At 46.5% G+C, this 22640-nt stretch overlaps 1 protein-coding gene across 50 annotated transcripts in view; it reads right to left on the reverse strand.

The window, feature by feature from the left end:
* Positions 1 to 852: 852 nt before the first annotated feature.
* The window catches only part of EP400 (E1A binding protein p400), a 77847-nt gene continuing 56059 nt past the window's right edge, over positions 853 to 22640 (reverse strand). For 11 of the 50 annotated variants that reach the window (XM_083476340.1, XM_083476336.1, XM_083476325.1 and 8 more), the window contains 18 exons: positions 21729 to 21970; positions 19819 to 19992; positions 19288 to 19335; positions 18857 to 18892; positions 16747 to 16883; positions 16006 to 16062; positions 15240 to 15357; positions 13156 to 13347; positions 11979 to 12024; positions 11768 to 11877; positions 10638 to 10842; positions 9343 to 9500; positions 7454 to 7663; positions 6195 to 6390; positions 4683 to 4816; positions 4067 to 4225; positions 3757 to 3834; positions 853 to 3575 (listed from right to left, as the gene is read on the reverse strand). In XM_083476340.1, the coding sequence (XP_083332466.1) occupies positions 3306 to 3575; positions 3757 to 3834; positions 4067 to 4225; positions 4683 to 4816; positions 6195 to 6390; positions 7454 to 7663; positions 9343 to 9500; positions 10638 to 10842; positions 11768 to 11877; positions 11979 to 12024; positions 13156 to 13347; positions 15240 to 15357; positions 16006 to 16062; positions 16747 to 16883; positions 18857 to 18892; positions 19288 to 19335; positions 19819 to 19992; positions 21729 to 21970 (2570 nt within the window). In that variant the 3' untranslated portion in view covers positions 853 to 3305. The remainder of the gene's footprint in view (positions 3576 to 3756; positions 3835 to 4066; positions 4226 to 4682; positions 4817 to 6194; positions 6391 to 7453; positions 7664 to 9342; positions 9501 to 10637; positions 10843 to 11767; positions 11878 to 11978; positions 12025 to 13155; positions 13348 to 15239; positions 15358 to 16005; positions 16063 to 16746; positions 16884 to 18856; positions 18893 to 19287; positions 19336 to 19818; positions 19993 to 21728; positions 21971 to 22640) is intronic. The other 39 variants (XM_083476329.1, XM_083476334.1, XM_083476314.1 and 36 more) reach the window with 21 other exon arrangements.

Consider the following 22640-nt stretch of genomic DNA (forward strand, 5'->3'; position numbering starts at 1 on the left):
TAGTCGTGTTCGACTCTTCGTGACCCCATGGACCAGAGCACGCCAGGCACTTCTGTCTTCCACTGCCTCCCGCAGTTTGGTCAAACTCAAGTGATGTTTACTCCCTGGTAAAGTACCCAATAGACGGACGCAGGTGGCGCTGTAGATTAAACCACAGAGCCTAGGAATTGCCGATCAGAAGGTCGGCAGTTTGAATCCCCATGACGGGGTGAGCTCCCGTTGCTCGGTCCCTGCTCCTGCCCACCTAGCAGTTTGAAAGCACGTCAAAATGCAAGTAGATAAATAGGTGCCGCTCCAACGGGAAGGTATACGGCGTTTCCGTGCACTGCTCTGGTTTGCCAGAAGCGGCTTAGTCATGCTGGCTACATGACCCGGAAGCTGTACGCCGGCTCCCTCAGCAAATAAAGCGAGATGAGTGCCGCAACCCCAGAGTTGGTCATGACTGGACCTAATGGTCAGGGGTCCCTTTACCTTTATGTAAAGTACCCAATGCAACTTTTCCTTCTCTAGATCAGTGTCAGAGTCTTGCTCTTAGCCTATACTGCAACTGTTCCTTTTGTTTCAAGACTCGCTCTCCCTATTTATTTTGGAGACAGGGGAGATGTCTCTGTTTTGACATTAGTGCACATGGAGTTCTAATTTCAACTTCTTCCTGTTTATCACCTCTAGGATGATACATCTTGATAAAAGGTTGAACCTGCAAAGCTGTTTTAAAGTTTCTGGGGTTTTATCAGCCTCCCCTTCCCTCATGGTTTCCAGGGGGGGAAGGAACTAATATTTTGTAGCAAAGAAGCAGATCCTAAGGGGTCAATGCAAAATACAAAAGTCCCAAGAAATAATGGCAGCCATGTGTTATAAAAATGTACACTTTATTACACCTTCAAGTAGGATACATCACAAGTCCTTACAATCCTACTGGTCAAGTACAAATGTTTTATGTTCATAAAGATATTTACAAATTAGACCGGCTTCCTAACACACTTTTTTGTGAGAGGGAGGGAAGAGGAGGGAGAGACAGAGGGGAAGAGTCTAATTTTCATCTTCACTGTCTGTAGAAATAGACATTGCTTCTGCTGACACAATCAAAACCAAACACAGAGGCTGTCAAAAAAAATGCAGGGGGAGGAGAGAAACCTTTACTTTTTCTTTTCTGTTTACATTTACACCCCACTGCATTTATACACATAATAAAGATATAAACATTTTTTTTCAGAAGTAAAACCAGAACTAACTACACTTTTTGGAGGGGGGTGGGGTGGACATCAGTATACAGTATGAAATATGTGCAATGATCTACTAGGAACCAGCTTCTATGCATGACCCACTCATCTCCAAAGAGGCTAATGCAAGAAATATTTTGGGTGGTTCCCAGCCAACTCTGCTGGTGAGGGCTCATGGGAGTTGTAGTCCATAACATCTGAAGGGTACCAGGTTGACGAGCCCTCTGCTAACACAAGAGACATTCCAAGTGGTTCCCAACCATCTTTTTTTGTGTGTTGCCGTTGCCTTCAGCTTGCATTTTAATTCTTCCACTGCCTGTGTAATAGCAGCTCTCACAAACACAAACCAACGAACGTAATAGTACAAAGCTATTGAGGGAGGGTTGATCTGTCTCTACTTCTTTTATGTACAAACACTTATTTTTTATAAAAAAAACCCAAAACAAACAAACACACACAACTGACAATTGTAAAAACTGAGGTTCCAAGAAAAGCAGGCATGTTGCAAGAGGGAACTGAATTTAAATTAAAGGGCCAGGGGCTCTGCAGGTTCAAAACGTTGCCTGTGCTCTCTAACAGTTGCAGTCCAATAATTCACGTATGCAGAACAGGAATCTACGTTGGCCACAATCCACAAGAGCTTAGCACAGAGCCCACTGTGACCCACAAGCTTTGGGCAGGCTCTGTAGTCTGAGAAGTACGGCAGAAGCCCCACCTCGCCAAAAATGGGGTCCCAGTTGTGTAGCATGCAGATATATCACTTCCCTGCAAACCATGGTCCTCTTTCTAGCATTTAATAATATCTCATTTTGTTCTCATGGCACATTGTGCAGCATAGTAACTAAAACAGCAGACAATCTGAGGTTCCGGAAGCAGTGTCAGTTTTTAACACATGGCAAAGATATTTTGCCATGAATTGGGGGGGGGGGGGGGTTGAGGGAGTCAGAAGCTGCTGTCCCTGATTGTTTCACAGTTGCTCAGGAACTCAAAAATTAGTAAGGCAGGCGATATTTGCAAATTAGCAACCCACAAATGCCCCGCATGAAGATTTCGTTTCTTATCGTTTGGTAAAAGAGCACAAAAACATTTAGATCCAATTCTTTACACAACTAAAGAATTTAGACTGAATTTTTTAAGTTCCTCTTCCTATAAAGCAGAGACATTTAAAACAGATCCCAAGAGTGAAAAAAATACTGGAGCATTCTCCTAGTCTGGCTGCTCCAGGCGAGAAATAAGGGCAATGAACCGTTTTTGCTTATCAATTGTTAACGAAACCTTTCTTTTTACAAATTAAGTGGGGTAGGAAGAGAAACAAGGGGTAATAATTAAACACACAGATACTATCACATAGTATTTATTTCCCCAAGACACATGCCTGGATTATTATTTGCCTTAAAAGTGGGAAAATGAGAGTGAAAGCCTATGGGTGAGTGCTTTAAAAAACACTGTACAGAGTGGGGAAGGGAACAGGACACACAACTTGACACACAGCTAGCAAATGTTTTTTTTTAAAAAAGGACTTACAAAAATGGAGACTGAAATATGGTTCATAATTACAGATACTTACAAATCTTCACATTTATTGGCTAAATGTTCTGGAGAGAGCTTCTAACAAATCCCTACTCCCAGCCAACTTATGGAGGGCTTGTCACAACTCAACTTCCAAACAAGTGGAGAGGACTCTTCCTCTGCCAGCCATTGACTGAGCATTGCCTTTTAGTCCTTTGAAACCCACTCAAAGAGGATTTCCCTACGGCAGTGATGGTGATATGCGAGACTATGCAGATTTCTACGGATACTTGAGAGCAACCTCTTCGATTATCTCTCTTATGAAAACAAGCAGAGATCCAGGTCTTTAAATATTTACACAGCGTATGGTTTGAACATGCGGCCTTCCGGGGAACTTCTCACAGGATCAGAGTCACAAAGTGCGCCTGCAGCTTTTGGGGAGAGGCTCTCTGGTGAAGGGACTGCCGGCAAAGTTTTTCCTGTGCAAACAGGTCTGCAGGCTCCAGCATTTGCCAGGTTGCAGGAAGCACTAACAGCGTGTCCTCCTTCGCTCACTGCTGTGAGGTCACCATGGACTCAGCTGGGTTTGTTGGGCGCCTTTATCCTGACCGGAGTCCTCATTTGCACTTTCGCTTGCTGAGTCTGGCCGTCGGACGATGCCGGAACCTGAGATGGGTTCTGTACGCCGGCTGCCTGAATCTGGGGAGATGCTGCCGTGACAACCTGCTGCTGGACCAGTTTCTGTGGGACCACTTGAGCGGTGGCGGTGGTGGCAGGGATGACTTGGACCTGATGCTGTCCTGCTGTTGTCTGGGACAAAGTCACCGTCTGCGGCTGAGCTTGAACCTTGAGGGGTGCAGGGAGGGAGAAAAAGGAGAAGAGGTAAACAGAAATGCTTGCTAGTGAACATCACACTTTGTTAAGGGTTCAATCCTTTCTAAAGGCAATTTCAGAAGTTACACTTCCCTGCTCAATAATTTTTAAAAAATGTATGCAAGTTTGAAATGTGGACTCCCACAAACCTTACCTGTTGGGAAACAGACACCACCTGCTGAATATTGGCTACTGCTGCCTGCTGTGAGACCACTTGTGGGAGCTTTGCAACCTTTAAGAACAACACATTGGGGGAGAAGGGGTTTGTCATTTAAAAAGTATCCAGCATTCTGCAAATGTTTGACTTAAGCCAGTGTCTGTGGGTTCCACACCGACTGATGTAGGGATGAACTCGGTAGAAACAGACACTGAACAACCGGCAGGGAAACGGAAGAGGCTCTTATTGTATGAGTACCAATATCACATCCTCGTCAAAGAGAGGGGAAGAGGCACAGTAGCCTTACCTGTATTTGGGTCTGGACTTGTTGGGCTCCACCAGGTTTCTGGGCCTGAGAAATCGGCGTTGGTAGGAACTGTGCCTTAATGGCCGGCTGCGTAGCGTAGACTTTCTGCTGCTGTGATGTCTGCTGTTGGGCCTGGACGGTGACTTGCTGGGCATTTATCTGAAAGGGCAAAATAGGGCATTCAACCTCTTCGAGTCAGCACACTGGTTAAAAATGTCAGATTACGACTGGAAGAATCAGGTTCCGATTCCCCATTTCCCCCAGGAAAATCCCTGGGTGACCTTTGCCAGTCACAACCTCTCTTCCCAACCTACCTCACAGGCTTCCTTAGAGGATACAGGGGTGTGTGGAAGCATGCACATTGCCCTGACCTCCTTCAGGGAAAGGCAGGATATGGAATGTAACAAACAGAATGGAGTTCTCTGAATCCAGGACACGGTTAAGTACGTGCAAATCTTTGCCCTATGCAGCTGTGCTCTACTGCGACAATGAGTTGGTGATAACAGCAGGCCATTCCTCCATCTTTAGCATGCTTCTAATAGCCAACGTATCCAGTCTCCCACCTTAATGGTAATGCAGCGTTTGCAAAGGCAGTAACAGGAACAGAGAGGGGTACCTTTTGCTGAACAGCAGCTTGTCCTTGGGCAACCTGAGGCTGGATGGCCTTCTGCTGCTGGGCTGCCTGGTGATGCTGCTTGAGTTTCAAGAGCTGCTGGACGTTCAGTGGCTGAGCCACCACAGTCTGTCCTCCTGTGCAGGATATGAAGGACAGAACTAAAAGACTGGACAATGCAAGTTCTGAGACACTGTTTACAATGATGCTCCGAAATACCTTTTTGGAATTCCTTCCTGTTAAATATTAGACTGTTGTGTTTTCAGTGCCTGCTGAAGTCCTTCCTCCTTCAACATATCTTTCCCCATTACTGCTCTTTTATCAGTAGTCAGAGACCCACCTGTCCTGGCTACTAAACAAACTTGACATTTGTGGTAGCCACACAAGCCAGCTTCCAGAAGGATGAGGCCTTCACCTGCGGTCCTGTTGAATTTTGGAGGTAAGTGCCTCTGATGCCCATTGAAGATCCTACCCATCTCCTTCCAAGTTTCTGGAGCAGCTGTGCTTTGGAGGGGCTTTTCCAAAGCACTGTGAACCTGAGCATCCTTCTCAGCACTGCTGTTCCTGCCCTCCACTAGCACGTCCCCACAACTTTGCCAGTGTGGTGTAGTGGTTAAGAGCGGTAGTCTCGTAATCTGGGGAACGGGGTTCGCGTCTCCGCTCCTCCACATGCAGCTGCTGGGTGACCTTGGGCCAGTCACACTTCTTTGAAGTCTCTCAGCCCCACTGACCTCACAGAGTGTTTGTTGTGGGGAAGGAAGGGAAAGGAGAATGTTAGCCGCTTTGAGACTCCTTTGGGTAGTGATAAAGTGGGATATCAAATCCAAATTCTTCTTGCCGACCTGACTGGAGCAGGATGACTGCAGGCAATGTGTTGGGCAGCAATTTGTGTGCACGCAGCACAACCCAAAGTGGGGTGGTTTTAGAGAGAGGGGGAGGAGGAGGGCTATTTTGGGAAGCTATGGTCCCTCAGGTACCAAGATGACATATAGTTCCTCAGGAAAGTCTTTGAAATGGACAGGTGTTTTGTGCAACTTGCATTTATTCTGCTCTTTTGTTTATGCTGGGATGTATTTATTCTGCTGCTGTGTTTTTTGTTTCGACCTCTTACTGTTTTCATATCTTGACCTAAATCATCTTGGGATGAAGCAGGGGGCAAGTTTTTGATATAGAAATAAAACCTCTTGCCAGTTCTCCACCAGCTCCTATGCTACAGCTAAACCGACAGCTTTCCTTCTGCTTCACAGAAGCAAGTCTGCAATCTGTTTGATTCCCTGACCCACTGAATATCCCAAGTCCTTGGACAACTGGAGAATTCACTGTCACAAGCATGGTACAGTTTAGGCATTAGTAAGTCTCTGATTTTAAAAAGAGAAAGAAATAGAAAGTGACATATTGAACATCACTCTGAGAGAAGGGAGAAAAGAGACTTAAAGTGAAAGCTCGGGTTTTTTCTTCTGGAAGTTTGATATGCTCTCTCTCACACACACAGGTTAAGAATAATGATTGACACACCTGCTGCTTTCTGTGGCTGTCCAATAGCGACGCTAATCCCAGCAACTGTGACAGGGAGTGTGGTGACCCCTGCAGATGACACTACAGCAGCTGGAACAGACACCACCGGAGGCTTCGCCAAGGCCACCTGGGCTGCTTGCGGTGCCTGGGCCTGGATTTGGCCTTGCGCTTGAAGCTGGGAAGCAGGAACACGAGTCTGAGCAGTAAGGAATTGGGATTATTGCACAAGCATGAGAGGAGACCTGACTATTTCTGGTGGAATGCAGAACGGCAACGCAATGAGACAGGAACGAGAAACCTATCTGGCCCTTGGAACTCTACTCAGGCCCTCATTGGCCCTGCTTCGCACCCTCCTCGGGACACTTTGCCTGTCTGTAACGTTTCCCTGAACTCTGATAATGCCTCTCGCTTGCCCTGCTTGCAGAACAGAGAAAGGTTTGTGAGTGTTCGTACGAAGTGCTCCGGCCACTTTTGCCTCTGGCCCTGCCCGTCACCAGCATGTAGCCCCTTGAAGGTTCTCTGCCAGAGAATGTGGCCCTCAACTTTAAAAATGTTCCCCACCCCTGGATTAAAACAGGATGGGGAACCTGTGGCTCTCCGGATTCTGCTACACTCCAACTCTCAGCCAGCAGCCTCCAGAAGTTTTGTACCATGACACCCATCAGCCCAACTGGCCAATGAACAGGAACAAATGGTGGTTGTCCCAAACACCTGGTAGACAACAGGTTGGAGAAGGCTGGCCCAGATGGCTTCAAATGGGGCTTAAGACAAATCCATGGAGGAGGGGCAGGCTCCATTGACCCCCAGAAGCCATGAGGGCTAAATGGAGCCCTGGTGTTCAGAAGCAGTGTCCTCTAAATGTCAGTCGCTTAGGGGTCAACAGTGGGGAACGGTCTGCTTCCCAAATATATACTGTCTGTGAGAAAGAAGACAGCTGTTCCAGAAAGACTTTTCACCTTGTGTTCACAATGAAGAGTGCTGTAGCTGAGCAGAATTCTGTGGCTGCCAGTCCAGGGCTTAAATGCATTTAAAGAACTTGCCCAGCCAGTACAGAAGACCATGCAGGAGAGCGAATGAGCCAGCAGAGGAAGGGCAGGGCCACACACACACACAGCAGGCAGCGTTTAGCCAAGCCAAAAGAAAGAGAGGAGAAGGCTTGTGCCCAGTCTCTCCTCTTTGCCAACCGTCCCACCAGTGCCAGGCTAACTGAAATTTCTGCTGGCTTGTTAACCTCTGCGGGATCCCCAAGGCTGACTTACAAGGCGAGCAACCTGGAGGTTCGTGACGGTGGTGCCAGTGAGGACCGCCCCTGGCCTCGGTGCTGCGACGGCCGTGAGTTGCTGGGTCTGCTGCTGCTGCTGCACTTGGACCTGAGAGGCCTGTTGCTGGGCTCCAGGCTGGGCCTGCTGCTGGGCGGCCTGCTGTTGGGGAAGCTGCATCTTTTGCTTCTGTAACTTGATGAGCTGCTCCTGGAGAGAGAGAGGAGAAACACAACATCGTACCACCACCACGACTTTTGGCTCTGCTAAACGGCTTCTGATACCAGGAGAGAATTTGAGCCAAAGTTTTTCTTTTCTGATACAGTAGCAAGATTTGCTGAGCGCAGGGTGGATTTGATTTAAATCAAATCGATTTAAATCACTATTTAAATCACTAGTCAGCAAGACCTGATTTAAATCAGTAGTCAGTAAGACTTGATTTAAATCATATTTTTTTACAGAAAGATTCATTCTTGCTGGTATAATCTTAATATTTACAACCAGATGAAGGTTTCGTTTTTGGAATAATAAATTTTCAGAGTAGTTTTTACAGTTATATAAAAAATTACTGATTTGGTTATACTATTATAAATACCTAGACAGATAATTATGAAATTATTGTGAGGTTTAATAAGTTAACTGTTTATATTTGGACAACTTTTCTGCTGTACTTTATTGGAAGGAGAAAAATAACCATTTCCTTAATAAACAATTTATTTAACTAAAACAATAACATTATAGCATATGTATCCATGTCTGTTAACTGATGTGGTTAAACGGTTGTTTTTTTTAAAAAAAACGTAGACTGAGTTTTAGCACACATGAAAAACATAAAACAAACCCTTATTTCCTGATGAATAGCCTTTGGACTATAATGCAACTTAAAGAGAAAACTATCTTTAGAAAGATTTCTCATCCAAAAGCATTTTATTTTAAAAATCCGATTTAAATTTAAAAATCCGATTTAAATTTTAAAAAATCTGATTTATTTATTACTATTTTTAAAAATTAATCCTTGATTTTTATCCACCCTGGCTGAGCGTATAGATCTCAAAACACAGTGCATGTTACGTCATGCCCTGCACCTTTCCCCATCTGGGTTGCTCTCGGCAGTAGAGTCTTTGCCTTGCATGCAGAAGGTCCCTAGTTCAATGCCCGGCTTCTCCAGATAGGGCTGGGAAAGAGTCTGTGCCTGAAACCACGAAGAGGCGCTTGCCAGTCGACACAGGGAGTAACTGAGTTAGACAGGGCAAAGGTCCGACACAATAAAAGGCAGGTTCGTATGTTGCCCTCCAAATGCTTTGGGCTGCAAACTCCATCAGCCCCAGGTTGGAGAAAGCTGCTATATATATATTAGGTCCAGGTGTAAAATCAAATGCCATGTTATCAAAAATACATGAAGGCTATGTGTATGCTAGAATTCCATGGAAGCGACAGAGCTAAAAAAACAGAATCTGGTGTTGAGAGCGGGGGCCTCCTTTCCCAGAGCCCCTGCTTTTATCTTTTGTTTCAAAGAGCAGGTTTCCAGTTCTGATGACTGTAAAGATATGCTTGACAGCTGTGCATGGGCAAAGCATCTCAGAAGTGAGAGAGGATGAGGTTAAATCTCTAGGGGATGGAGGCAGGGCTTCAGCACTCAGGCAAACTCCTTGCCCTTCCCCGCAACTCCATGATGCAAATATGCCCAATTTACACCACTCTTCTACCAAGCTACAGAGTTCCCCAAACTCCCACCCCCTGAACACTTGAAAATTGCTGTGGGTCTTGGAGGGCCACCAGGATTTTCCTGGCTCTTAAAGCAGCATGGTGCTGCTTTCAATGCATAGTGCGGATAGGGTGCAATGCAGCGCTCCGACCAATGCTAACAAATCGAGGAGCCTCTCCCTCACCTGGGATAACTTCCCCACAGCTTTAATCTGGGCTGGTGATTGAGCCTGTGGGACTTGGACCTGGCCTGCTGCCGCCTGCTGCTGTTGCTGCTGCCGCAGGAGCTGGAAGTGAGCCGGGCTGATAGCCTTCCCCGACAACTGCACACCTGCTGGAGCTGCTGGGGGCAGGGGGAAGAGAAGAAGAAAAGGAGATGGATTACACTTCCTAGCCATTCATTACACACACAAAAAAACTCACCTCCAAGCGACCTGCAACGTTTTTAAGGAATAAAACCTACAGCATGCAATTCATAAAGATTTCACAAAACAATTCCCAGTAACAAGCAGGAAAAAACTTCAGCGGCACAATTTACAAGTCATTAACAGCCCCCCCCTACTCGGCCAGCCCTGTTCCCAGGCCACACTCTTGCTTGGCCCTGCTTCATGCCCTGCCTGAGAGTTTCTAGTTTCTGAGAGAGCTTAGAACCTGTCCTTGAACTCTGATAAAGCCTCTGGCTTGCCTTGATATGGGATAGAGAGGGGTGTGGGAGTGGGTGCAGAAATGAGGTAAGTACAAAGGCAGCATTTACCTTGGTGCCCTCCTTCGTCTCTGCCTCAGCACTCTGTCGTGCGCTCCCCGCTCCGGGGAGGTTGCCCTTCGAGTTGAAAAGGCCCCCACAGATTTAACTGAGGGCAGGGAGCCTTTGGCCTTCCAGATGCCCCAGCCAGCATGCTCAGTGGGTAGGCACGATGGGTACTGGAGTCTAAAACCATCTAGAGAGCCGCAGGTTCCCCATCCATGGGCTAAATATAATATACCCAGCTCATTATACCTAAAGGAGCGTCTCCACCCCCATCCTTCAGACCGGACACTGAGGTCTAACTTCCCGAGGGCCTTCTGGCGGTTCCCTCACTGCGAGAATTGAGGTTACAGGGAACCAGGCAGAGGGCCTTCTCGGTGGTGGTGCTCACCCTGTGGAACGCCCTCCCACCAGGTGTCAAGGAAATAAATAACTTTTAGAAGACTTCTGAAGGCAACCCTGTTTAAGGAAGTTTTTAATGTTTGATGTTTTATCGTGTTTTTAATATTCTGTTGGGAGCCGCCCACAGTGGCTGGGGGAACCCAGCCAGATGGACAGGGTATAAATTGTTGTTGTTGCTGCTGCTGCTGGTGTTAAAACCCACGCAAGGTCAAGTCAGCAGAGGATTAGAAACAAGAAGCAGATGTTACTACCAGTTTGGGAAAGTATCCCATAGGTAAGATTTAACCTTTTTTTTAAAAAAAAATCAGGCTATGCAAAATGTACACTCTTTACCTGGCGTAACCTGAGTGACTAAGGATCTTGCTTGGGTCTGGACCGGGGTCAGGTTAGTAGTGACAACCGCTGGCGCTGTCACCGATGTCACTGCTCGGACCCCTGGGGTAGATGCTATGGTCACCAGTTCTGCAGGTGCAGCAGGTGCAGCAGCTGCTCTCTGTTGAGTATGTACCACCTGGGCTGTAGCCGTTCCTCCTGCGGTCTAAAGGAAAGGAAGAAAGATGTAATTTGTCACAGCTCTCAAGTTAAGATTATCCTTGACCAAATGGCTCAAGCTCAAGACATCTTGGCAAACCAAGCTTTGTCCTCGCCGTAGTAAAGAATCCCACTTCCAGGGTAGGATTTTTTTCCAGATAACCCTATCTATAATCAAACTGCATCCGCACACACACTTTGCTTAGAACCACTGGACTCTGGTTGAATCATAGAATCCTAGAGTTGGAAGAGACCACAAGGGCCATCGAGTCCCACCCCCTGCCAAGCAGGAAACACCATCAGAGCACTCTTGACATATGGTTGTCAAGCCTCTGCTTAAAGACCTCCAGAGAAGGAGACTCCACCACACTCCTTGGCAGCAAATTCCACTGTCGAACAGCTCTTACTGTCAGGAAGTTCTTCCTAATGTTTAGGTGCAATCTTCTTTCTTGTAGTTTGGATCCACTGCTCCGTGTCCGCTTCTCTGGAGCAGCAGAAAACAACCTTTCTCCCTCCTCTATGTGACATCCTTTTATATATTTGAACATGGCTATCATATCACCCCTTAACCTCCTCTTCTCCAGGCTAAACATGCCCAGCTCCCTTAGCCGTTCCTCATAAGGCATCGTTTCCAGGCCTTTGACCATTTTGGTTGCCCTCCTCTGGACACGTTCCAGTTTGTCAGTGTCCTTCTTGAACTGTGGTGCCCAGAACTGGACACAGTACTCCAGGTGAGGTCTGACCAGTGCAGAATACAGTGGCACTATTACTTCCCTTGATCCAGATGCTATACTCCTATTCATGCAGCCCAGAATTGCATTGGCTTTTTTAGCTGCCGCGTCACACTGTTGGCTCATGTCAAGTTTGTGGTTGAAATCACTGCCCTCATTGGGAGCTTGAAAGTGACACACTGGGCATCTGAAAATACTCACCGCCAGGGATCCCGGTATCACGGGCGAAGCCAGCCGCTTGTTGATTGGCTGAAAGGTCGTTCCAGGAACCCCGGCCACTGTATTTACAATAACGTTCCCACTCACTGTAGCTGAGAAACAAAACCAAAAGGTCAGTCTGGGCCTGCAATGGAGGCGGGCATAGTCATTTCTCCACCACCCACAATGCTTTACTACGGGAGGTGCAACTTACCTGTCTGCATGCTTGTCCCAGTCACCGAGGTCTTCATTGTGCCAGCCTGGCCAAGAGATAATTTTGGTTAAAGAGAGAAACATACCGGGACGTGGAAGGGTTGGCATGCAATGTGGCCAGGATGTGGCAGGAGCTGTGTGCAGCTGCACACAACTTCTTCGCAAACCTCTGAAGCCGGCAGTTAGTTAAAAAGCTGGCATTTTAATGAAAGTTCCCCATTGCACATGAACCCCAAACCTGTGGTTGATGCCTTCCAAACAAGCCAGGATATGATGCAAACTTTAAATGATGGCTTCCTATCCTGGTTTGTTTGGAAGACATTAGCCCTATTTTCAGAAGCAGCTGGAAAATACAGTCAAGTGCTAAATCTTGACTTGTTCAGGCGAAGTGAAGGGAATGGAAAAGGGCCATGGAAATTTGTGTGTGCTCTGGCTGAAGCAGCCAGAAATTACAGCATTATGTGTGAATGTGGGCACCATGTAAGAGTCGTGAAGCTATCTGCTCATATGTGACACAGCTTTCTGAGAATTAGCCAGAGTCCCAAATGATCTCCATGGATATTCAAGCTATGTTTCTAACTGGTTTAAGGATTTAGCGCAGAATACACAACGATAAATGAAAGCACAAGTGAAAAAGTAAAAATAAAAATAAAAAAACAGAGTGGGTTTGCTTATAAATCCAAAACTTATTTCAAAAATAACAGGTCCTCTTTGGGGGGGGGCGGGGGGGGGGAGAAGTACCAAACATGAATTTAGCCTATAACCATCTGATTCCCTCCCTACAGAAAATCAGGGTTATGATTTCCAGCCTATAGCAGGTAACATCCTTGCTGCCACGGGTCAAACAAACAGTCAGCATATAAATGGACGTGCCTGATGTTAAGGCTGGTCACTGCCTGTGCCTGTAGCGCTACAGGATGCTGGTCTTAAAACAAGAATGCAGCCACACAGTTTTGCCTGTGAAAGTTACAAGCCCACAAGAACCCCTGCAAATGTGGCTTGTCATGACACTTCTTAGCCTGCCTCTCCCACACTTTATGATGCTATGCGTCCTTTGAGTTTTAGGAATAAGAGGAGATTCTCGCATAGCTTAACTGCTGCATCAGTCCGGACACGCTCTCCACTCCCCACAGGCATCTGGGCCAGTGGCTATTTGCAACCCCTCGAGAGTGTCTTACCAGCACTGCAGTGTTTGCCACAGTGGTAACAGCCGTCTGCACCACAGCCTGGGGCTGCTGGACTACCTGGGCTTGAGCCTGGGGCTGAGGCTGGGCTTGCTGTACTGCCGCTTGCTGTGTTTGTTGCTGGCCGGCCTGCTGTTGCTGCTGAGGTCCAGCTTGCTGCTGGGCCCGTTGCTGCTCAGCCAGAGCCTGGGGAATAAGGAAGGAGAAAAAGCGGTTGGTTCCTGTTCAAAGGGCAGATAAAAGCATCCCGAACAAGGCGAGCCATTCTCACGCTCCTCTCTTCAATTGGCTGTGAACAGGTGGATATGTTGAATTTGCCTAGACTTGACATCTTTATATACAAGGTCCAGTCCCTTCATTTTGTGTCAGTTCTTTAGGGCAGATCTTCATATTACCTTTCCCAATGTAGGTGGGGGGCAGGGGGAGAAAAATATATAACGACTTGGGAATAGCTGTTCAGATGCCTCTTCCACCCCATTATATACAGCAGCGCCATTGGCCCCAAACAAGCAACAGGTTCATCACAGGATAGTCTCTCCTGTCCTCGGAATCAACAGAGAAACCCCCAATCCTGCTTGGGACTGTGGTACAGAAAAATTCCATGTGCCATTTCCCAATAATCTTTTCCTCCAACCTGCCCCAAAATACGAATTTACTTGAGGGGTAAATAGCTGAGATTTGGGGGATTTACAGCAAGGAATTCCTTCCAGTCCACCTTGGCCACTGAGGCCTGGGACACTTTGGTTTGTTTCACATGCCCCTGAGGTTCAAATTGCCCTAATCAGGGACCGAGTCTTTGGTGTGGCATATTTTGCCCTGTGGAACTCTTTGCCAATAGAAGTTTGGCAGGAGAAATCCCTGTTCATTTTTTTGATGTCTTCTAAAAACTGTATTATTCAGACGGGCCTTTCAAGCATGGGCGTAGTCAGGGGGTGCAGGGGGGCAGCTGCCCCTCCCATTAAGAAAATAATAAAAAATACTTAATTGACCAATCATTTCACAGATAACTCAGTTCTGCCCCCCAACATAAAGCCTGCCCCCCGCATGCTTTTAAATCTCATATTCTCTGCCAACCCGCTCTTACTGATCTGTCTGGCATTTTTATTGCAATGCTGTGTCTTTAGCCTGTATGGCACCTTTGATTATTATGTATGTGTAATGGATTTAGGGGTTGCTCGTGCGTACGTTGCCGCCCCTGCTGGCGAGGTTACCTGGTTAAACCCTTTCTGACTGAACAGCCTCCAGCATCGTGACTGTCTCAGTCGCTGGCAGAATCCGTCAGTGGGCGTTTCTTAAACCTTTTCCAGCATAAAAGTTGTTTTGACGCCAAGTCTCCTCCTACTCTCCCTGCGCGGAAGTCTTCTGCGCAGGGAGGGTGTGGGCAGCGGAGTACCCGTACTCTCTCCGCTGTTCTCCGGCGAGGAGTCTTGGAGCCTCCTCTCCGATTCCCCCATCTGCCCCCCTTCTCCACTGGTGTTATGCTGATTTCCTTCCCCAGCCGATGGGCTGCCTCTCTCCCTACTGGGACCCTCTCCTGCATCCCTTTGGAGCCTTCCCACCGCCTCTAGCTCCGATGGCAGTTCCCTGACAGTATGGAAGTGTGGTTTCCAAATATTTAAATAAATAACGGTGCAGGGAGACAAGATCAATCCCATGCACTGCTGTCCCAGTCTGAATCATACCCTCCCACCACCACCCGACTTCAGCTTCTGTTTCTAAACAAAATAAGAAGCATGGGAGACACTTATCACATGATGAATGAAAGATACACCCATGACGCTATTCCCAAGTTTCAATATTACTGCCCCAGCCGCACTGGCAAAATGAACGTGAGAACATGCCCTAAAAAACCCGAACTGGTAACACAATGAGAGACCAGCCGTGCTGGTAAAACAACAAATTTCATAAATGAACTAAGTCCAGATTAGACTGTGAATAAAGCCCCTACAGTGTCAATACAAAGCCTTTATATCACATATTTCAAATAGCTGCAGCATACCATATACATTAGTTCATCCCCACTATGGAGGGGGAGGAGTGACACTGGACCTATCACCAAACAACATCCCCCGACTCACTGTTTCGGCGCAGGAACTGGAATCTCCTTCGCAACGTACCTTCTTCTCCTTTGCGATACGCTCTGCTCGGAGAGATGCAACTTGAATGGGAGGAAGTGGCTTGTCGTAGTTGATGCCGCTGGGAATGAAGAGGAACAAACTAAATTAGAAATTATGAAGGGGGAAGAACTGGGGCACCATTTGGTCAAAAGTCCAGAGCTTTTATTAAGGCCTACTGATTTTGATGGAAGAGTTGAGCACATGCTTAAAATCACTTCCAGCAATATCAACAAGGACTTAGAAGCATTTCGCTTTAGCTGGATTGCACCCAATGCAGAGCATCTCTCTCTGTATGTGTGTGTCTCTGCTAAAAAGATCAACTCCATGGGTAGGCAAACTAAGGTCTGGGGGCCGGATCCAGCCCAACCGCCTTCTAAATTCGGCCCGTGGACGGTCCGGGAATCAGCGTGTTTTTACATGAGGAGAATGTGTTGTTTTATTTAAAATGAATCACTTGGTGATTTGTGGGGCCTGCCTGGTGTTTTTGCATGAGTAGAATGTGTGCTTTTATTTAAAATGCATCTCTGGGTTATTTGTGGGGCAAAGGAATTTGTTCTTTCTTTATTTATTTTTTTCAAAATATAGTCCGGCCCCCCACAAGGTCTGAGGGACAGTGGACCGGCCCCCTGCTGAAAAAGTTTGCTGACCCTTGATCAATTCCATCCTTTCCCTGTTCTTTGCTTAAAGTGCTTGGAGAAACCCCTCCCTCCTACCTGAAGCTTCTTACCTTTCTGCAAGTACTGAAGTGTGTTTTGGATTCTTCTGGAAAGGGTTCATACCAAGTCTGAAATACAACCCAAGAGGACATTTGTTGTCAAAGAAACACATTTCCAAAATGCCCCTTTATTTAAAGGTGGCCGAGGAGGGGAGGGGAGAAAGAATACTCCTGAAGAGAGGAGCAGTGCTGTATATTCTAAAGTCACGGCACCAACACATGCACTGACAGATCCACCAGAACACTTTTTGACCTTAAGAAAACACAACGTATTTGCATTTGGCAAAGAACCCCAAGGGAGAATTATATAGTGGAATTCAGATTTCTATTCTGTTTACAATCAATACACTGTATATGAAGAACTGCCATTGGAGACAATATGAAAACACATGGGATTTTTGTCAATTACATGTGTTAATTGGCTACCCAATGCCACAACGTTGTGCTATCAACAGCTGTCTTCTGAACTAACCAAATTAAATATGGAATAATCACTGGATGAAGTTTTTTTCTCATGTCATTGCTATTAAGTCACATCCACCCGATTCAAGACCTGTTAACTCAAGGATAGCACTTCATGTACCTGATGAACTGGACTAGGGTCCACAAAAAGGCTATGCCATAAAAAGCTACTTGCAATGTATACCAAGCCTCTGTTGTTTTTGTTGCAATGGACTTGCATAGCAAATGGCTTTCGGATAGAATAGTTTTACTGCAGTGGCTGCAAGAGGAGCGTCTTCCCTATGAACTTACAAGGGTTTGATCGGTGGGCTTCTCTTCCCAGCAATGATTTTCATAATCTCAAAATGATTAGTGTAAAGCTGGGTGTGCGTGGAGCCCTCATCTTGGGCATAGAGCTGATTTGTTCGAAGTGGTCGGCTATTCTTTGTCTAAATATGAACAAACAACAACAAAGTTTTACAAGGCGTAATACAAGACTCTGTAATGTTTCTGCCTACGTAAGAGATCTGGTACAGTAAACTTGCAACTTATGTAGGGCTTCTGTTCCAGGGACTGCGCCTAAAGCCAAAATCGCATTTAATTCAATGACAGGTGGGACTGCCAAAGTCTCCCCCCCCCCCGACATTCACTCCCTTTCTGCCCCCCTTTTAATTTGCTATTTTTGCCAAGCACATGAAGTTGAATGCACACAAGTTAAATGCATAAGTTGCAGGCTTACTGTATACTAAGTATACAAATACTAAGAAACAAGTAAAGCACAAACTACGATTATAAACTACTAGAGCTTAATCCCAATAGCAGGGTGATCCATGGATCTGAATGTTCCATTTCTCACGTTTGTCCCTCTTCCTTTGCTTTTCAGAGCTAAACACGGTGTGGGTAGATGGTTCCTGGATTTATTGGGATTTATTGGGAATCTACTGAATTAAGGGCACTGTACAGATGTATTCAATGAATGAATGAACAAACGAATATCTGCATTATTGCTCAACATGGCTGGCTTCAAGCTAGCTTTGTATACAGAGATTGAAGGAGGCTTGCAAACTCTGGTTAAAGCCAACCATGGTTAGCGCTGTCATCAGTGCAGAGACAAACCTGCTCTATAAACAGCCGTGAAACAGAAAAGGAAGAGAGAGCATGTGTAAGAGATGGGCAGGAGGCAAAGGGGGATATGTGGCTTGCTTTCCCTCTTATAACCATGGCTAATAGGTTATGCCAAATATTGCATCGGTACCAAGTTTGTAAGCTGCCGATTCAAGTGTCAGAAATGTAGGGAAAGAAAAATAATACCAGATTAATTTCCCATTTTATATAATCATGAAAATGGAGACTGGAGAATTAGGAACACTTGGGAGGTCCTGGTGGGTAGTATTTCTGAAGTGTACACAAACCTGAAACAACTGACTTCTTATCCCCACACTCCAAAACGATTCTGTCTCATCTCCACCCCCTTTCTTATTACTCTCCTCTTTCCCTCTTCTCCAGCCCACCCTCACTCTTCCCCAATCCCACAAGCCTCTCCCGCTTGCCAGAAGATTAAGGCTGAGCAGCTGAATAATTCTCATTATTGACCCCCCTATTCCATGGGGCAGGTAGGAACTCTGGGCTGACTGGGACCAGAAACAGGGAACCTGGCCTGAACCAGTCAAATTGCACCACTGAGAAGCAGCTTGGCTGGGTACCCCACAACTCCCTTTCTTTGATTAAGTGCCAAAGGTTTTGTTTTGGCGTCGGGTTTTGTTTTGTTTTTACAAAATGGCTCGTTCCCCATTTTGGTCCCCCCACCCTGCCCCGGAGCTCACCTACCCTGGGCTCCTAAGACGTCAGAGCAGTCAAGTCAGTGGGCCAGAGAGCTTCGGGCAGTTATTCTGCCTACCAGCCATACCGTCACATCAGACCATATTGGCCACACACTGCCAGATGGACTTGCTAGCACTAATTTGCTTCCTGTACTTACTTAACCCTGCTCTTCTGTGGAAAGCACAGAGCAGCATGCATGGGAGACTTCAGAAGTCTGAAGTAGCTGAGCCACTGATTAGGTGCACACCCGCTTGTCTTCAGTGATGCTACTTCCTCAGGTACTCCTTCACCAGGTGCACATAAAAATATGCACATGTGCATTCTCTCACACACTCACTGTAATACTGGTCTCCCGACAAATGCCATGTTAATCGGCAACATCCCAAATATTTCCCTAAATTTGATTATCTTGGTCAGAAGAAGAAGTTTAGCAGGAGCTGTAACTTGAGGCCAAAAGCTCTTTCTCCATGGCACCCAACTTTGCCCCTTTGCGGTCTGGTTTCCGGAAAGCTGTTTATATTTGCTGCTATCACCTCTAACCCTACTACAACTAATTTACAACTACGCTTCTGCAGCTGTTAAGTTGGGGGTGATACATTACCTGATGGGGCGTTGCAGGGATTAATTCATTAAATGTCTGCAAAGCAATCAGATTTCAAAATGAAAAGTAAAAAAAAGCTAGTAACAAAACATTTTTTTTCAAAACAAAAAACCAAAAAAAAAGGTACTAATTATAATAATCATGCGGAATGAGGTGGCATTTCTGGGAGGTGGACAAAACACTTTTTATTTTTTAATTCAAGCTGGCTAAAGTGTGAGAAATCACTCTTCAAATCACATCTTTGAGACAAAGGTCGCCTGGCGCCACAATCTATTGCGTCAACGCGAAATAGATGGGAAGGCTTTAAATGGCTGATTGAGCGTTCAAATCAGGACTCAAATATGGATCTCCTACTTCATCTTGTGTCCACCTCTGCTGATGCTTAAGATACCAGACTGTCTGAATTGGAACAACAATTTGTAAGTGCACACCTTATAAATGCTTTTTGTCTTCTTCTTAGGGTTCGCTTCATACATAAGCTGTAAAATAAGAAGCAAAGTTTGACTTTCTGCGATGGGTTTGGATTTAGATTAGTGACATAAATAGAAAGTCTCTATAAGAGCCAGTGTGGTACAAGTGGACAGAGGGTGAGGCTTAAGGCCCAGGAGATCAGAGGTCAGTACCCTGATCAACCCAAAAAAAAAAGAGGGGGAGGGGGAACGCATGCCGGGAGGCCTTGGACAAGCCACTATGTCTCAGTCTCAACTCCCCATTGGTAAAACGGGCAAAATGCTGGCCTAACTCACAGGGCTGTTGCAAGAACTCTATAGCACATTGCCAAATTTTATTTTATTTCCAAATACAAAAAAAAAGGGAGGAAAAAGAGTGCCACGTAAAACGATCCAAAAGAGAAAAGTATCACAAGTACGGGTCCTCTCTTTACAAATTTCATAAGGATTTGCTTATGCTTCTGACTCCCTAAAGCGTGTGCAAGAAAGTTGCCTACTTCGGCTTACACCCACCTTCCCTTCTTCTCTTGGAATGACGACGTTTTCGTAGCGGTTGCGACACTGTTTCGGGGAGCGGTAAACTCGGCTGCAGGAGTTCACTACGTCGCTGACCAGATCCCAGTTGGGCGTGTGAGCCGGGGACACGACTGCGAGGTTGAGAGGCAGCTCCAGCAACTGTTTGACCGCCTGCAAAGAAGGGGGAGGACAGACACGAAGTAAGACTCTATTGCTATCCTCTTCACTAGTGATATCTGGGGAGTGAGTGCTGATTCTGATGTGTGGGTGGTCCAGTTCTGGTTCCCTAAGAGGAGGCACTTGGGAGGAACACAAGGTTTGCAGCAGTGCAACAGAAAAAAACCCCACAAACCTGAGGTGTGTGAGAGACAAAACAGGACTACACATGGTCAGTGGCCACAGAATGTGGAGTATCTGTTGGAGTGGAGGACCCAGAAAACAGGACAGGAGAAGGGGAATGGAATGAAGTAACCAGAGAGACAGAGCTGCTTTCTGGGGTACTTGAACAAGAGCACTGCAAGACTTTGTTGCGGGTCCTACTTGCTTAATAAAATATGTTGCAGGTTAGTATGTTGCACATGAAGCTGAACTCACTATTTTATCACACTTTATCAGCACAAAACTGATCAAGTCCAGCATCCTATTCTGCGCCCATGGGAAGCCTGCAAGCAGAGCATGAGCACAACAGCATTCTCCTTTGACCCCCCAGCAAATGATAATCAGAGGCGCACTGCCTCTGACAGCGGAAGCAGAAGATAGCCATTGTGGAGAGTGAGGACTATATACATGAAGGAATGGGGTATGCAGAGTGGGGCTGCAGTTTTGCAAAACAAAACCAACACAACTGCGAAAACTTGACTCCTCCATATTAACTGGGGGCATTGGGGTAGGTTTACTCAACACCCCACTGGTGTCTCCTTAACTTTCTCCAAAATTAGCAAGTGTATTTCCGTTTACTTTACAGGTTTAGGTCATCATTGTGATTGAAGCAAAACTGGCTTGATACTTGTTGGCCATTATGTCCACCAAGCGGGATCCCAAAAGTCACAACACATGCCAGATGAATCAACCTATACAAGGTCATCTTTGGACACACACCCCACTTAGTGTCTCTGGTAGGCGGGGTAAGAGGGGGAGCTCTGCCTATGGAATACCCCCACCTGGGAGGGTTACCTGGCATCCCACTCAACAAATTATTACTTTTAAGCTTTTAAACTCATTTTTAATTTCAAGTAAGAAACATACCCATACAAGGAATACAGAGCTTAGTAGCTGCACAGAAAATAAAGAAAAATAGTGGCTAACGGTTGTAGTTTTAGACATTCCAAGAAAGGCAATAAAATGAAAGTGTTGCACTTTTTTAATTTCTATTTTAAAAGGCTTTTAAAACTTCTGAGGATGCTAGTTTATGCTGCAACCAAATCCACCCGTTCTTGCAGTGGTTTATTCTGTTGTCTTTGCCTTTTAAATGACTTCATGTAGCAATGTCTACCACCCTGGGAATACTCTTATTGGGAGGGGGCACAGGGGACTCAATAAATAAGCAGCGCGCACCCCCCCCCGCCAGACCTTATGTCTGTACGCTGCAGAGGCAGATGAAGGACTTGGAAGTGAACCCAGTTCTGGCCAAGTCTTTCTTGGAACGTACCTGGCACCTAGTGGATAGAGTGGGAAAGCATCAAGCACCCAGGACCGCCAGATGGCGACAAACTGGGAGAAACACACATTTAGCTATTCAGCAATGGAGTTCTAGCCAACTAAATTCTACTCAGAGCAGACTCACTGATAATCAACGGGCCTACGTTGGCTATGCCCATCAGTTTCTATGGGTCTATTCGGAGTACAGCCAGAGGTGAGTGTAACTTCTTGCATCTGCAGTGAACCCAGTGTTGCAGACGCCATCTCACCTGGAGGAGCGCCCAGTCCTCACTGATGAGCCACTCGGGATTGTCTTGGCCCGCCTCTGCAGCCGGCTTCACAAGAGTCGGGAGCGGCTTTGCAAACTGGGTCTGCTGCTTCAAAAGGATGTTCTTCTTCTGCTCTTTGCCTTCCCGCTTCATTTTCAGCATCCCCAGAGTGGCTCGGTCAAAGAGTGACCGGGGAGGGATAACCGTCTCCCCGTGGCGCTGCTTCTTCTTCCTTCCTGCAGCTGGGAAGAGGGATGCTGGGCTCAGTGAAGCAGTTGGTGGCGGGGAGTGGGAAGGGGCAATGAACATACAAACTACGCAAGGATGTTAAAAATTATCAGAGAGTTTCCAAAGCCCTCAAAGGCCACAGGCGTAATAAGCTTTGATCCACCACAACGCCTATGGTACTCTGGCAGATCAGGGAGGTTTTGAGCTGTTTGCTGGGGAATAATTAAAAAAAAACCAAATCCCTAACACCGTCATAAATTTAGTGATCTGGGCAGGTACTAGTTGTACCAATGTGGAGGGCAGGGGGAGACCCACAGCCATAAGACAAATGAGGGGCAAAGAGCACTTGTGCCACTGCAACCAGCCAGTAGGCGCTAATGCTTTAGCACCTCTGCCACCCATGTGCTGTATCATCCACAAACCTGGCAGACTGAGCTCTGTGCTCCGTAGGTGCCCCCTAGGCTGCAGTACCAGAAGCGTCATCACCTGCCTGAGCACTTTGTCAGCTGACCATAACAGTCAATCCTTGAACATCCCCCGCAAAAGCTCGAGCCCAGAGAACCTGGGGCTCTTCAGGTTGAACTTCATTTCCCATCATCTCTGACCACTGGGCTATGCTGCCTGGGGCTGACAGGAGCTGAAGGTCGCAAACATCTGGAGGGCCACAGACTCCTCAACCTGAGC

This window comes from Podarcis liolepis, assembly GCF_965112155.1.
Source record: "Podarcis liolepis genome assembly, chromosome: 15".
Classification (NCBI taxonomy): domain Eukaryota; kingdom Metazoa; phylum Chordata; class Lepidosauria; order Squamata; family Lacertidae; genus Podarcis; species Podarcis liolepis.